The sequence below is a fragment of the Heloderma suspectum genome, chromosome 3 (assembly GCF_057233095.1).
Source record: "Heloderma suspectum isolate Gila_16-S chromosome 3, 16-S_ref, whole genome shotgun sequence".
Taxonomy (NCBI): Eukaryota; Metazoa; Chordata; class Lepidosauria; order Squamata; family Helodermatidae; genus Heloderma; species Heloderma suspectum.
Genome location: NC_139460.1, coordinates 211,686,962 through 211,703,987, shown reverse-complemented (window position 1 = coordinate 211,703,987; position 17,026 = coordinate 211,686,962). Strand labels below are relative to the sequence as shown.

Sequence of the window (17,026 nt, the reverse complement as noted above, 5' to 3'; positions counted from 1 at the left end):
ATATAAAGTTTCTGCTTATCTGTACAAGGGTGTGGACCTTCCGTGTGTGCGATTCACTCATGCTAGTATGCTCTGTTCAGAATTTGCTCGTGTGGACCTCCTGAAATGTGTGTGATCCACCCATACTAGCATGCTCTGCTTAATAAAGGCTTATAGTGTCAGAAGACCCCCAGCCTGCTGTGTTCCTTGGGAAAGTCTGAAAACTTTTGTCCGCATAACCCTGCTGAAAACCTCCCTCATGAAGACTCCTCCTCCCTCAACTGTCACTACCAGCAGGCTGTATGGAAGGAGATAGAAGGAGAGCAGGGCTGTTCCACCAGCCCTTTAAAAAGAATTAATTTGTTTCTTTCTTCCCTCCCCACTCCTTTTTCCTCATGTGTTGTGTCTTTTTAGATAGTAAGCCTGCAGGCAGGGTCTGTTATGTTTAATCCTATGCAGGTTTAGATAGAAAGGCCTACAACTCCCAGCATCGTTGGCTGGGGCATGCTGAGAGTTGTAGGCCTTTTTTCTGTCGAAATAGGCATAGGATTGTGCCCTTAACTGATTATATATAAGTAACTCTGGGAGCCTTTTTGGCTGAAGAGCAGCATAAAAAACTTCAAATAAATAAATAATAACTCGGCATCTGAGTTTGCTGTTGGTATATATGATACTGTCATCTTCTTTGGGTTGTACTCAATGGATTGTATCCAATGTTAGCCTAACTTAAGTCCTATTCATTTCAATGGGTCTATTCTAAGTAGGACTGATATTGGATACAACCCTTTCTGTGTAAAAATAAAACGTTCTGGTACACACAAATGCTGGTGTTTTTTTATTTACTTATGACTCGCCCTCTCCAGTCAAACCTGCAAAACTCAAGGAAGTCCTGTCCAGTAGACAATCCCTGCCCTACAATGAAAAGAAGCTTATGTTCACATTTGGCCACATAACATGTGATGCCCCAACATGTAGCTAAGCACTGATGAACATATTTGTCCCTCCCTCCTAGTGTGACCACACCATTGCAGGCGTTTCCTCATTCATGAGATATCTGTGCACAAATTGGCACCTTTTAGCTTTTTAAAAGACCCAATTAGGTGGAAAAATGGAGAAAGGCACAAATGTACCTTTGCACAAAATGCAAAAATGTTTTAAAGAAATTAAAGCAGTGCACAAAATGAAGTCACAGTTTATCTCCATGCTGCTAAAAAGGAACAGGAGTGAAGAATCAGGCTGGTACGTAGGAAGAAGGAATCTGGGAGCGGTGGGGGAGACAAGGATCACAGTACAAAATGCTGGGAGGAGAAGCCAGTCATGGGCCTGCCCAAAAGCACTTGGGGACCCTTTCGCAAGATCGCAGGGTAATTAATAAGCCGGCCATGGTAGCTTGTTGCTGTGGTTAACAAGCCACTCAGAATCCACGGGCTGTTGTAGGGTTCTGAGGTGGCTTGTTAACCATGGCAACAAGCCACCTTGGCTGGGTTTGCACAACATGGGAGCTGCGCTGGCAAGGGTAATTATGCTAATCCTCATGGCACAAGCCATGGGGGATATAAGCCATTGTGGCTTAGGGCTTCACCACACCAAACTTTTTGTCCTGCAACTTACCAGGGCATTTGTTTCCAGATTTTTTAAGGGATTAAGATCAGCTCCTTTACATGGGCAGACACGTGCTTTGTATGTTTCATTTTACAGCCACTAGATGGTGCTGTGGTTATAGCGGAAATGCACAATTTCACATGGCCATTATATCTAATGTTCCTTATTGGGTTATCCTATATTTTAAAAAGTGGGATAAAGGTCAGAAGGCACGGGAGACGCCCTGGAGGTTGATGACATTGTGTATAGGACCCACAACCTTCTGTGAGCGACGAATCACAAGTGTGCAACAAAAGCCTCATGTAGAAATGCTCTTATTTCCCCTGAAGGGATCATGTGAATAGGCCCAGATTGATACATCACTATGGAGATACATGTGGGGGCAACACAATATAATATGTCTGCTCCTCTCCTGAAAAACACATAATCTCACCCTAGAGTGGCCACGTAGGCATCACCAAAGAAGAGGAAATGCATCACACACAAAAAAGAGGACAGTGACTTGCATAACATTTGCATATACTAATATATAGGTATAGATGAGAGCCAGTATGGTGTAGTGGCTAGAGTGCTGGACTGGGAGCTGGGAGATCCGGGTTCTAGTCCTCACTCGGCCGTGGAAGCTCACTGGGTGACTTTGGGCCAGTCACAGACTCTCAGCCCAGCCTACCTCACAGGGTTGTTGTTGTGAGGATAAAATGGAGAGGAGGAGGATTATGTACGCCACCTTGGGTTTCTTAAGAGGGAAAATGGCGGGATATAAATGTGATAGATAGATAGATAGATAGAGGTATAGATGCAATTTTAGAAATAAACAATTGAAATAGAAATGCAATGCATCTCACCACAGTGGGGAAGACTGTGATGTGTGTGTCTGTTGCTGTCCACGTTGACGGGCACCTTCAAGACCCCTGTGTGACCTTCTTGATATGGTTCTTGATGGACTGGAGAGCCCCTCCAGTAGAGGATGCCTTCAAATAGAGGTCTGTCCCCTGACAGCCCTTCAAATGGAGGGCTGCCCTCTATAAAGTAGTCCACCTGGCCACCCTACCTCCCCCACTCCAACCCAGGAAGAAAGCTGAGAGTTGAGACAGGACACACAACACAGCATGAGCAGCACAAGCAAATACTGGCAAGAAGAGCAGCAGAATGTGTGGGAAAGGTCAGCAGCACGAAGAATGAATACATTACGCAAGATCCTGAAGTAATTCAGGAGTCCCCTCTCCTGCTCCATGTAAAATGTTGACAAACTATCTCTTAAGCAAGATCTGTCACAGAAATAGCCCTCTTGGAACTTCTAGCTGTTCTCTCACCAGCTACATCAGTTCTTCCCTAGGGCTGTCTGTAGAGTGTGGCAAGGTCAGGCATTTGCTGAGGCCTCAAGACCTGCACAGTGCCAGCAGCTACCCCAAAGGTGCTGCCATTCTGCACTTTTTACAGAACACCCCTGCCCCCCACAATCACAGGCAGCATGCTGATTTGTTGTTGTTGTTCAGTCGTTCAGTCGTGTCCGACTCTTCGTGACCCCATGGACCATAGCACGCCAGGCCTTCCTGTCCTGCGCTCTCTCCCGGAGCGTGCTCAAGTTCATATTCATTGCATCCGTGATGCTATCTAGCCATCTCATCCTCTGCCGTCCCCTTCTCCTTTTGCCTTCAGTCTTTCCCAGCATCAGGGTCTTTTCCAGGGAGTTTTCTCTTCGCATTAGGTGGCCAAAATATTTCAGCTTCAGTATCTGTCCTTCCAATGAGCACACAGGGTTGATTTCCTTTAGGATTGACTGATTTGACCTCCTTGCAGTCCAGGGGACTCGTAAGAGTCTTCTCCAGCACCACAGTTCGAAAGCATCAATTCTTCGGCGCTCAGCCTTCCTTATAGTCCAGCTCTCACAGCCATACATTACTACTGGGAAAACCATAGCTTTGATTAGACAGACCTTTGTTGGCAAGGTGATGTCTCTGCTTCTTACTATGCTGTCTAGGTTTGCCATAGCTTTCCTCCCAAGGAGCAAGCATCTTTTAATTTCATGGCTGCAGTCACCGTCTGCGGTGATCTTGGAGCCCAAGAAAGTAAAATCTGTCACTGCTTCCATTTCTTCCCCTTCTATATGCCAGGAAGTGATAGGGCCAGATGCCATGATCTTAGTTTTTTTAATGTTGAGTTTCAAACCAGCTTTTTCACTCTCCTCTTTCATCCCCAACAAGAGGCTCTTTAGATCCTCTTCGCTTTCTGCCATTAGGGTGGTATTGTCTGCATATCAGAGGTTGTTGATAATTCTCCCAGCAATCTTAATTCCAATCTCTGATTCATCCAACCCGGCATTTCTCATGATGTACTCTGCATATAAGTTAAATAAGCAGGGTGACAATATGCAGCCTTGTCGTACTCCTTTCCCAATTTTGAACCACTCGGTTGTTCCATGTCTGGTTCTTACTGTTGCTTCTTGGCCCTCGTACAGGTTTCTCAGGAGACAGGTAAGGTGGTCTGGTACTCCCATCACTTTAAGAATTTGCCACAGTTTGTTGTGATCCACACAATCAAAGGCTTTAGCGTACTCAATTAAGCAGAAATAGACGTTTTTCTGGAATTCTCTTGCTTTCTGCATGATGCAGCGAATGTTGGCGATTTGATCTCTAGTTCCTCTGCCTCTTCGAAACCCAGCTTGTACTTCCGGTAGTTCTCGATTCGCATACTGCTGAAGCCTAGCTTGTAGGATTTTGAGCATCACCTTGCTGGCATGTGAAATGAGCGCAATTGTGCGGTAGTTTGAACACTCTTTGGCGTTGCCCTTCTTTGGAATTGGAATGTAAACTGACTTTTTCCAGTCTTGTGGCCATTGTTGAGTGTTCCAAATTTGTTGGCATATTGAATGCAGCACTTTAACAGCATCATCTTTTAGGATTTTAAATAGCTCAGCTGGAATACTGTCATCTCCGCTAGCTTTGTTGTTACTAATGCTTCTAAGGCCCACTTGACTTCACTCTCAAGGATGTCCGGCTCAAGTTCAGTGACCGCACTATCATGGCTATCAAGGACATTCAGATCTTTCCTGTATAGTTCTTCTGTGTATTCTTGCCACCTCTTCTTAATCTCATCTGCTTCTGTTAGGTCCCTGCCTTCTTTGTCCTTTATCATGCCCGTCTTTGCACAAAATGTTCCCTTGAGATCTCCGATTTTCTTGAAGAGATCTCTAATCTTTCCCATTCTGTTGTTTTCCTCGATTTCTTTGCAGTGTTCATTTAAGAAGGCCTTCTTGTCTCTCCTTGCTATTCTCTGGAAATCTGCATTCAGTTGGATATATCTTCCCCTTTCTCCCTTGCTTTTCGCTTCCCTTCTTTCCTCAGCTACTTGTAAAGCCTCATCAGACAGCCACTAGGCTTTCTTGCATTTCTTTTTCTTTGGGATGGATTGAGTTGCTGCCTCCTGAACAATGTTATGGACCTCCGTCCATAGTTCCTCAGGCACTCTGTCTATCAGGTCTAATCCCTGAAATCTATTCCTCACCTCCACTGTATATTCATAAGGAATATGATTTAGGTCATATCTGAATGGTTTAGTGGTTTTCCCTACGTTCTTCAATTTAAGCCGAAATTTTGCAAGAAGCAGCTCATGATCTGAGCCACAGTCAGCTCCAGGTCTTGTTTTTACTGACTGTATGGAGCTTCTCCATCTTTGGCTGCAAAGGACATAATCAATCTGATTTCGATATTGACCAACTGGTGATGTCCATGTGTAGAGTCGTCTCTTGTGCTGTTGGAAAAGAGTGTTTGCTATGATCAGCGTGTTCTCTTGGCAAAACTCTATTAGCTTTTGTCCTGCTTCATTTTGTACACCAAGGCCATGCCTGCCTGTTATCCTGGTGATTTCTTGACTTCCTACTTTAGCATTCCAATCCCCTATGATGAAGAGGACATCTTTTTTTGGTGTTAGTTCTAGAAGGTGTTGTAGGTCTTCATAGAACTGATCAACCTCAGCTTCTTCGGCCTCAGTGGTTGGGGCATAGACTTGAATTACTGTGATGTTGAATGGTTTGCCTTGGATTCATACTGAGATCATTCTATCATTTTTAAGATTGTACCCCAGTACTGCTTTTCCCACCCTTTTGTTGACTATGAGTGCTACTCCATTTCTTCTAAGGGATTCTTGCCCACAATAGTAGATATGATGGTCACCTGAATTAAATTCGCCCATGCCTGTCCATTTGAGTTCGCTGATTCCCAAGATGTCGATGTTCAATCTTGCCATCTCATGTTTGACCACCTCCAGCTTACCTTGATTCATTGATCTGACATTCCAGGTTCCTAAACAATATTGTTCTTTACAGCATCGGATTTTCATTTCACCACCAGACACATCCACAGCTGAGTGTCCTTTTGGCTTTGGCCCAGCCGCTTCACTCTTTCTGGCGCTACTTGGAAATACCCTCTGCTCTTCCCCAGTAGTATATTGGACACCTTCCAACCTGAGGGGCTCACCTTCCGGCGTCATCTCTTTTAGCCTTGTGATACGTTCCATGGGGTTTTCTTCACAAGAATACTGGAGTGGGTTGCCATTTCCTTCTCCAGTGGACCACATTTTGTCAGAACTCTCCACCATGACCTGTCCGTCTTGGGTGGCCCTGCACAGCATAGCTTATGGCTTCACTGAGTTACACAAGCCCCTTCGCCACAACAAGGCAGTGATCCATGAAGGGGAGCATGCTGATGTGTGCTACCTAGTCCAGGTTAAGGGAGGTGCCTGGCCTTAGCCCCCCTGCCAAAAATGCACCTGTTATTCCCCCTTCCCCAGGTACTCAGTTGATGAAAATATCAGGAAAAAAAAGACAAAAGTATGGAAAGAATGAAGGAAACATTTTGGATGAAACACGTGACAATAATAATCGCCAGTGTGGTGTAGTGGCAAGAGTGTTGGACTAGGAGCTGGGAGATCCGGGTTCTAGTCCCCACTCAGCCATGGAAGCTCACTGGGTGACTTTGGGCCAGCCACAGACTCTCAGCCCAACCCACCTCACAGGGTTGTTGTTGTGAGGATAAAATGGAGAGGAGGAGGATAATGTAAGCCGCCTTGGGTTCCTTGCAAGAGGAAAAAAGGTGGGGTATAAATGCAATAAATAAATAAAATAAAATAATTAATCGATTACCATGATAATGAAAGCTGGGTGAAACCATTTCATCCATTTCAAAAATGGGTGAAATCATCCACACGTTTACTCAGAAGTAAATCCCATGATGTTCAGTCAGTCAAAATAGGATTACAGCCTTGAGGTTCTTGGATCTATTCTGTCACACAGCATATAAATAGTTCATGCTCTCAGCAGGTAGGTCTGTGATCCCAGAATGATTGTTGCTTCTAACCGAGTTATTATGCCGTTAACATAAAAGATTGGATGGTATTTCACAGTCGCCTTCTAAGCAATTTATCTCACGACTTCAGCAAGTACGAACTTTAGCACCTATGATTCATCTGTAAAAACGTACCATGCGCCCGTAGATACCAATTCAGCAGCTGACGCCATCAAAGAAAATGTCCCCCATCAAGAAGCCAGGGATTATACAATTTTAGTTATCGCCTGTGGACAATCTACCTCCATACAAGTTGGGCTTGGGGGGTGGGTGGGCGGGGAAGAGGGGAGCTTATTTACATGCACTGCAAAATTGGAACAGGGAGCTCCACAAACTTGGTGATGGGAAAAACAGCTCTATCATTATCAATGCACTCCCGTATGCCATTTTACAATTATATACCAGGCAATATATAGGAACAAGGGCAGGGTTTAATTTGGCTCAGCTCACTGCACTTGGCCCTGGAACCTGTTTTCAGCAACAGGGCTCAAATCTGGGTCAAGTGAAATAATAATTAAAAATAGAATATATTTTAATGTGTGTGAAGTACCTTCCCTTCACCACTGAGGAATTACAAGCATTTACTTACCCTCCAGATGACCCATTTCAAGCAGGACTATCATGTTTTTCAAAGCCCTGTCCTAAGGAAAACACCATCCTTCAAACATGTTGATGTTCAGGAAGCAACTTTCTAAAGTTGCCAGGTATGTGTGAAAGTTGACCAGCAGTGGACCCTCATTCTGATCCTGTTGGACTAGCAGCAATCAGCATCATTGAAATCTGCCTAACAGGTCTTTTGCTTACCAGTATTTCAACGTCCTGGTCTTCTGGAAACGCACTATGATTACTTAAGAAAACTCACCTATAGAAGACCTGAAAAAGGGCCAAAGACCTATGCAAGGTACTGCAGTCCAACCCCCTAATCACTGGAAATCCTAGCTCAGTCTTCTCTCCTGGGGAGTCACTAGCCATTGTCTACACACATTCAAGCCAAACTCCATCTTCTGAAATACTAGACAATATTTTTTAATTAAAAAAAAAAAAGCACTGAGGATGTTAAATGCACACGGTATCAATTTCAGCACTCACATACTACAATTGCAGAATATACGCAACTCTGGCCACAATCTACATCCCTTGTGCTGGACCGTTCCAAGTAAACCTCTTATAGCACAACACTGTTCAAAGCTAAAGAATGGGCTCCCAATCTCTAATTTAATCCTCTTTATCACCTTTCTAAAACACCATCTTTTTACTACCTTGAAATAAAATGTTAGATAAAATAAAAACCACAATGTCTTGCACATGCGCTGCATTGGTGCCAGGTCTGAGAGGGCCCTGGGCAAGTTGTCCTCTGCCCCCCTATGCCACCTTGGTGGCCCCCTTCCAGCAAGCAATGTGGAACAGCAGAGACAGGTGGTGGCACTCAACCCAGAGCTGAGAAGAGAAGCTCCAGGTAAAGTGGCTGAGCAATGCTCCCATCTTTATTTCCCCAGAATGCCTCTGGGCCACAACAGAGGAGAGCCCAGGGGCATTCTGAGGAAATGAAGATGTCAGCTACATCCTTGCTTTGCCCCTTATTTTCACAGCACCAGACTGAGCACCACCACCCTAAAAATATATATTTTTAATTAAACAGAAAAGAAAAAGTAATGTTGGTGACCAGCGTCAAGCTGTGGTGGGCCCTCTGGGGTCTGTGGAACCTGACATTTGCCCCACCATGCCGGGTACTGATGCCAGACCTTCATGTATGCATGAGAGTATTATAAGTCACATTAACAATCCTGCTGAACATGATAGTGTCCTGCCCCTAAATATTTATGCCAGTGCAGAGTATGAGCTTGTAATGCCAATGAAATGTTTCTATCCCTAGCTGTTATGTGTTGGTGAAGCAAGAGTTGGCGTGAAGAACTAAGATTTTAACAGTAGCCAGTGCTCTTACCTGCTGGCCGTGTGGAAATATATCATCCCGTAAATACAGTCTTTTCTCCAGGTCTTTTACAATAGCAGCCTTGTGATCTCTAATTGAATCCTCTGTTGCCAACTGCAAGGGCCTGAGATTTTTCTTCAACGTTCCCTGGCTTCCTCTATGAAATAAATCATCTGTTAAAATGCTGCTTTATTATTGAATTAACCCATGTAATTTTTTGGACAGATGACCTGATCCAGCTAGATGCAGGCTCTCTAGTCTGGAACTCTATTCTGATCCAGGTTCTGATGACTCCATCCTTACAAACCTTCAAATGGATGTTAAAGAACTATTTTCTCAGAGTCGCTTTTTTACTGCTGCTGCTGCTGGAACTGTTGCTAAATAATTTGGTTATTCTTAATACTGGGTTGAATGCTGTTATCTATAGGTATGTATGAGTATTCCGTTTGGGGGGTGAAAACTCGACAGATTTTTCCAGTTCGGCCCTGACGGATTTTGTTCTGTTTCCCCCTGCTGGCATCAATTAAATCTGTAGCAAGTTGATCTAATATGTGGATTCCTTTTTTTAAAAAATGGCGGCAATTTGGCCAATTTGGATTTCTTTGGCGGATCTTGAAATCTGTGCAAATGGAGGCTTTAAAAAAAATATTCCCCAGTCTTTTGCTAGTGCACAAGAGTGCAGATTCAGCTGTCTGATATGTGTAGTTTTGCACTGTCAATTTCCTTGTATGTTTCAGCTGTCAAGGGCACCAAAGTGAGTAGGTAACATACAAGGAAACTGACAAGGTGAGACTGCATATATGCCAATTTGCACACAGTTGCAAATGCAAAGACTGGAGGGAAAATAATAGTAAGACAATGGAGGAACCCATTCAGGCAATTCAGAAACACCAAAAAGAAGAAAGAAAATGCAAATGAAGTAAGTGCACCAAAGGGAGGGGGCAGACAATATCTCCCACTTGGCAGTATAATCCTTTCGCTATTAAGTGTTTAACTGACACTTGTCAGTGTCCTCCTCCCTTTCAACACTCCCCCAAGTCTCCAGAAAGTCCAGAAAAGGGAATTATTGGCTCCCCACCTTTTCGTGGATCCTTCTTGTTGCTCAAATTTCCCCTCCGTTTACTGCCCAGCCTTTAAATTTGTGCAAATTTAGAGGCTGGGAAGTAGAAGGAGGGGAAATTTGCTATTACTGGCAAATTCAAAACCATTAATAGCAAGAGGAGTACATTGTGAAGTAGGTGATATCCCCCCCCCCTTTGGTGCATTTACTTCATTCTTTTTTTCTTTTTTGGTGTTTCTGATTTGTGCAAATAGGTTCTTCCTTTGTCTTACTATTATTTCCTCCCCGATCCTTCGTAACGGTGTGCAAATTAGCCTATATGCAGTCTCACCTTGTCAGTTTCCTTGTATGTTACTCAACTTTGGTGCTGCCATTGACAGTTGATACACAGAAATTGACAAGACAAGACTATACATATTGGAAAGCTGAATCTGCATTCTTGCACACTTCCGAAAGATCAGGGGGGAATTTAAAAAACAACAACACACACAACCCCATTTGTGCAAATTTCAAGATACACACACAGACACACAAATCCAACTTGCACAAATTAGCATTTGCGCAAATGGTGGAATCTGAAAAAAAAAGCCTGAAACATTTCCAGAATCAGGAAAAAAATCACCTACAGTCCGCTACTGCTTACCAGAATAGAAACACTATGGAATCCCATTGGGCTCAAATGGAATGGAATTCCCAGTGTCACACATTGCTAGTTAACTTTTTTTAATGCTATTATTCTATTGCTGTTGATTCCTGCTGTTGTTTTTATGGTGATTTTGTTTTAATTAGATGTTGTGATTTTGTATTTTATGGTTTAGATTGGGGGTGGAAAGTGTTTGTTGATGGAGGGCCTGATGACCCCCCCCCCATCCCTCCATGGGCTGGATGACATCAGTGGATGGGGCCACACCCATTGGCATCATCCGGTCCCTGGCCAATGTGCTAACCATCCTCCAGATGGCACTTTAGTTGGGGACCAGGCTTAGCATTTCCGTCATCCTCCCAACTAGGATGGCAAGTGGCGCACTAAGGGGAATCCCAAAGTTTTAAAGTTTTATCAGCATAGTGAGATCCCTGATTCTCCAAGAAGAGGTGCAGCAGATGAAGTTGATAACAAGCTGCTCTAGAGACCATAGGAATCTGCTTTTCAAAAAGCAAGACAGAGTGTATAACAGTCTTCTCCAACCTGGTACCCTCCAGATGTGTTGGACTGCAACTCCCAGCATTCCCAGCCAGTCAACATGGCCAATAAAATGCTGGGAGTTGCAGTCCAACATATCTGGAAGACACCAGGCTGGGGAAGGCTGATCTAGAATAACAACAGGGCCAAGATGCTGCTTTAATGGGGTAACAATTGCAGCATCAATTGTTTGCATTTATTTATATTTATATAGCAGTATTTATATTTATATTTAAATCTTCCAGGGTCCATAGATTTCACACTGGCATACCCTTCAGCCTTTCTCGATTCATGTTTACTCTGTTCAACCCCATCAGTTTGACTTCAGCTTCTGAACACTGGTTAAAGACTGAAAAGGTGGTCCCTGGATGTTTAGTTACTGAGATATAGAGCATACTGATGATACCCAAACTCCAACATTCTGGATTATCTCTCCCAGCAGGTTCATACAGATATTAAATAGCATCAGTGGAAGCACAGAGCTCTGCAGAACAGCAGACACTGTCTTTCATCATGGGGTCAATCATGCTTTTCCTGTGTCTGATTCGAACAGAACTGCCAGGGAGCAAGTCTCGACACCTCAACCTGATGTTCCAAATGGCACAGAAGAATGGTATAGAGCAGCCTTCCCCAATCTGGAGTCCTCCAGATGTGTTGGACTTCCATCACTGAGTCAGAAGCAAAGAAAGCTAAGCTTTATTTGGAAGTTTTGAAGAAATCAATTGCTCCTGATAAAGAAACAATTCTAATAATGCACTGGGAATGATAAACATTGGTGCAAATGTCTTTTTTGTTTTGTTTGACTGCAACTTCCATCATTCCGAGCCAGCATGGCCATTGGCCAACACATCTGGAGCGCACCACGTTGGGGAGGGCTGGTGTGGACCACAATAGCTGAGAGGTTCAACGAGATCAGCCTGGAATTATTTCCTCTTTTGATCTCTTGCCTTACATCTAAGTAACCATGCAGAAGGCTGCAGCCAACGGGTTACCAAGGCATAAAAGCCAAATTTTAAGAGATGACTAAAAATGCAGTAGATTTCAGTTAACAAAAAAGAGCATAGAAGCCCACCTCCGCCCGCCCGATATATGCCCAGAATAATGGGGTATTTTTCAATAGGAAGTGTTGTGGAATTCACATATCCAAAGTAAGACATAGTAAGTAGCCTGATAAAATGAGCAAGGGTGCATGGTTAAAAGATCCTCCAGTTCCCTATCATATCATGTAAACCAACCAAAAGTATGCTTTCAGATTTGGCAGAACAATGCTGAATAAATCGTCTTATAAACAACCTCGTTTCCTGTGATACTGTACACAGGCTCCAAGAGCGCATTTTCCTTTAAGCTAGGGGTGGACAACTTGTGGCCCTCTACATGTTTTGGCCTACAATTTCCATTACCTCTAGTCGGCATAGCCAATGTTGAAGGATAATGGGAGTTGTAGGCCAAGACATCTGGACAGCCACATGTTGCTCATCCCCTGCTTTAGAGGAACATTTTTTCCCTCTCCTCTCAAGGGGCCACCAATGGATCGTAACAATGCAGGTTGACTTAACTGAGTTCAAAGCACTCCATCCCACAGTTAGTATATGGTAGATGTTTTCTGTAAATAAACTTTCATATATTCTTTCACAGTGGCTCACTTGTACTGATTTGAACATGCAACATTTGCATCACTTACACAGCTGGTGCGCTTTTAGGTAGACCCATGGCATTCGTTAGGGGTGTAGAAGGAAGTGAAGGAAGAACTGCACTGAGGAAGGCTACTGGGTTCTGAATCCGGCCAGTTGGAGAGAGAGGCGTAGAAGGCATATTTTGGGACTGGAACTGGTTCATACTAGATACAGAAAGCAACAGCGGCGGCAACACAGGTTCTTTGGGAATTATAAGAGGCTGTTCAGTTTGGTTTGTCAAGCCTCCTGGAGATCTTGTCTGGGCTGGTGGAGGAGATCCTAAGAAGTTTTCCTTGTTGGTTGTTCTCTGGGTTCCTTGAGGTGCATTGCTAAATAAAGGCATGGGGGAGCTGGAAGGGGAGCTGACCGCTGGGGTGGTGTTCTGAGAAGCCAGGAACTGCTTAGGCCGTGTGTAAGTGAACGTCTGTGTTGGAGGACCCCTGTTCTGCTTGTATGTAGTTGATGAAGGTTGCTGCTGCTGCTGGTTAGGCAAAGTCGCAGAGTTCAGCGTGATTGTATTGAATGACAGCTCCCGTGGAGGTGGGGGAGATGGCTGTTGGATTTGTTGCTGCTCAAGCAAGACCTGGTTGTGTAGCTGTTTTAACTGGGTGGGATCCCTGCACACAAAAATAAAAATGTATATGCAATCTATATTATGGGCCACAAGAAAACCAATGAACAGGTGGCAGGCACTGCTTTTGAAACCAAATCAAGATGACGAATTTCTAGTTAGAGTCTCAAATGCTTTCTAGCATGAGTCAGAACCAGGCCAAAGGACAGAGTACAAAACCACCTCCTGCCCTCCCAACTAGTGCAACAGACAAGGCCCATGTGCTTATGTATCCCCAGCAATGGTAAGGCCCATGTGCTTATGACAGCCAGTGTGGTGCAGTGGTTAGAGTGTTGGACTGGGACTCAGGAGACCTGGGTTCTAGTCCCCACTTGGCCATGAAGCTCACTGGATGACTTTGGGCCAGTCACTGACTCTTAGCCTAACCTATCTCACAGGGTTCTTGTGAGGATAAAATGGAGATAAGGAGGATGTATGCCACCTTGGGCTCCTTGGGGGAAAAGGTGGGATATAAATGTATCAAATAAATACATACATACATCTTTACATGCATCCCTACCAGTGGTGAAGCTCTGTGGGTGTCAGGGTTGTATCTGAGCCCATAGAGTCCCAAAGCAGTTCTGATTCTGAGGAGAGACAATTCGTGGGGGAGGAACTCTCTCAGACTTCAGAGGCGCAGCTGGAGGGGGAGTCACCCCCCCTCACATCCCTGGGAGCGACAGAGAACCAGGCGTGGAAAGGGAGGGACAACCTGATCTTTTAGACGCGAGGCACAGACACAGGCATGAGCGAGAGATTGCAGGGGCCGAGCTTTGGCAATTAGCCCTATTGGCTTGATGTCAACAGCTGCGCCCAGAAGCATCACAGGAGAGGGGGCGATCTTCCCCTCCCTCCCCTTAAGTTCAGAGACTTAAGGGGTGGGTAAGTTTTAAGTTAAGTTTTTTACAAAGACTTAAGTTTTTTCCAAAATGGAGATCAAGCTGTCAGGAATGCCCCTGTTGCCTACTGAATTCTCCAATAGCCAAAATCAACAGTCAGACAGAAGGGCTGCTTTCCAAGGCTTTAATTCCATTTATCCTAATGAGGCATACAGATGCTAATTGTTTAAGACTCAGAGAAACTACAAAGGAACAGCCATCTAGGGGTTTCTAAGGGTTAGGATGTCAGCTGATCTCCGTTTGGGAAAAACACAGTAAATCTCTGAACTTCAGGGGTGGGAGGGGAAGATCTCCCCCTCTCCTGTGATGCTTCTGGGCGCAGCTGTTGACGTCAAGCCAATCAGGCTGAGCGCCAAAGTTCAGCCCCTGCGATCTCTCGCTTGTGCTTGTGTCTGCACCTCACGTCTAAAAGATCAGGTTGTCCCTCCCTTTCCACACCTGGTTCACTGTCGCTCCCAGGGATGTGAGGGGGGGTGTCTCCCCCTCCAGCTGCGCCTCTGAAGTCTGAGAGAGTTCCTCCCCCACAAATTGTCTCTCCTCCTCAGAATCAGAGCTGCTTTGGGACTCTATGGGCTCAGATACAACCCTGACTGTGGGAAAAACCCTTGTATTTTTGCAAGTGGTTTTGCTTTATTTTGTTTTGGTACAGGAATTTAAACACAGATGACTATGGTCCCACACATTAAAGAGATAGTAACTTCCCCAGCTAGTTCCTTGGACCTCATCAGGTGCTGGGAAACAATTTATGATGATGAAATACCGTGGGTGCTTCCACACTGAGGGTTTCATGAGCTTCCAATCAAAAGGCATTGTGCAGCTATTCTGCCTTTCCCTCCTTAATGGATTTTTTGTGGAAAGAAAAAAAGATGGAAGGAGCAATGGGAAAACATGGGAGGGATACAAATAGAGGACCATGTCTGGACCCCTGTAAACCTCCATGAATGAGGCAGGGTGATGGAGCGATAAAAGCCTCAATTGGAAGTACCCTACATATCCCTACATGTTTTAAGAAGATATATTTATTCAGGGACAACTCAAGGATTTGGAGGCTGATATTCAGTTCTACCACAAGGTAATTCCCACTTATCTTAGAATGCCTGAGCAGACTTTATGTCCTGTAGACTTGCTGCTTGGCACAATGGGCTGGAGTACTGATTCACAAATAACTCCTCTGCTGCTCTTTGCTCATACGGACTGCACATATGCAAAGGGCAACAGGAACTTACAGGACAAGAAAAGTGGTATACTGGAGTGGTATACTGGTAAAAGCACTGGGACTTCTGATGTCATCTGCCATCCCACCCCCGCCCCCACCCCAGACTTCCCTGTTCCCTTTGAGCCTAGCCACAATCCTCACAGTAACTGATAGGAAATGGATTTTATCTGCTATATCTGTCTCTTCGGGAGGAAAGTCCCAAATGGGCCAGTTGTAAGTGGCCAGCTGGACTTTTCCTATATCCAGGCAATAAACCTGACTTCTTGTTTTTCAAGAAGGTACAGCATGTTAACGTTTTGCAAAATGCAGTGCTTTCATTTCAGTGTGAAATAAGAACAGAATAAGTAACAATGAAAATCTTTCAAACACTGCTAAATAGGCTGGTCACTTACATACCTCCAAAAAAAGAGGAAACGCATCACCAAAAAAGAGGGCACCACTTTGCATAAAATTTGCACATGCAAATTTATATGTATAGATGCAAATTTAGAAAGAATTACTATAAATACAATAACATAGAGGGGAAGACTGTAACCAGCTGACCCATGTGCCTGCTGCTCTGTCTACTCTCCAGGTGCTCACTGTGGATGGGCACCTTCTAGGCCCCGGCTGCTCTCCTTTCTTAGGGTTATCTTAAACCAGACTTGAACTGGACAGCCCTTCAAATAGAGGACTGTCCTCTGAGAGCCCTCTGTAAAACAGGACACATGGCTACCAATCTGCTAAAGCTTTACAAATGTGTTCTTACTTACAATTTTGGTTTAGCCAGCACTGGAGGTGGTTCTTTTGAAGGTGAGGTTGGCTCCTGACTTTTAAATATCTGCCCATTGATCTTATCTGGGAAGCAGTTTGGTCTGATTTGATTTGTAGGCCCTCTTCCATCTTCTGATGAGGCTTCACTTCTTTTATCATCTTCTGGCAGCTTAAAGTGCACATGAAGGCCTATCTTGGAACTTGACCGGGGCTCATTGTGGTTTATAAGAACTCCTTCCAGTTTAGGTTTTGGAGGCTGATCCACCAATGGGAACAAAGGGCCTGGTGCTAAAGGCTGGTGCTCAGCAGCAACTAAACTGATTGAACTGATAGTATGAAGGGCAGCATTACTGTTCTGGTCCTCAGGTCCTGGAATAGCAAGCATTATATAGGTGTTAGTGGCAGCACCGGAAGAAATATACTAGGGGTGGGGGAGTGAGTTTTGTCCCAGATGTTAGATTTCTGAAAGAAATACAAAATAGTGGGAGAAGGGGGAGTGTCCTACTGATAAGGAGGTGTCTGTCCCCACTCACTTTCCCTCTGGTGCTGCTTATGACCCAAATATGCTAAACTGCCAGCATGACTGTACTAATCAGAGTGATCTGAAATGCTTTAAACCTGACTCCCTTGAAGGTGGAGCAAAGAAGCCTTGTTTGGCAGGGGTGATCTGTTGGGAGCAGCTACAGTTGCCTGTCATTCCTTTAGCCCCACAATGATGGTGGAAAATATATGGGAAAATAGTGAAAACACAGAGATAGAAGTCACATTTCTGGATCCTGAGT

General features: G+C 44.5%; 1 protein-coding gene across 1 annotated transcript in view; it reads right to left on the bottom strand.

Annotated features, from left to right (window-relative positions):
- Positions 1–17,026, bottom strand: part of MYPN (myopalladin) — a 126,868-nt gene that overhangs the window by 21,348 nt on the left and 88,494 nt on the right. The window contains exons 10-12 of the mRNA XM_084841889.1: positions 16,244–16,613; positions 12,775–13,383; positions 8,866–9,010 (exon numbers count right to left, since the gene is read on the bottom strand). Coding sequence (XP_084698015.1) covers positions 8,866–9,010; positions 12,775–13,383; positions 16,244–16,613 — 1,124 coding nt within the window. The remainder of the gene's footprint in view (positions 1–8,865; positions 9,011–12,774; positions 13,384–16,243; positions 16,614–17,026) is intronic.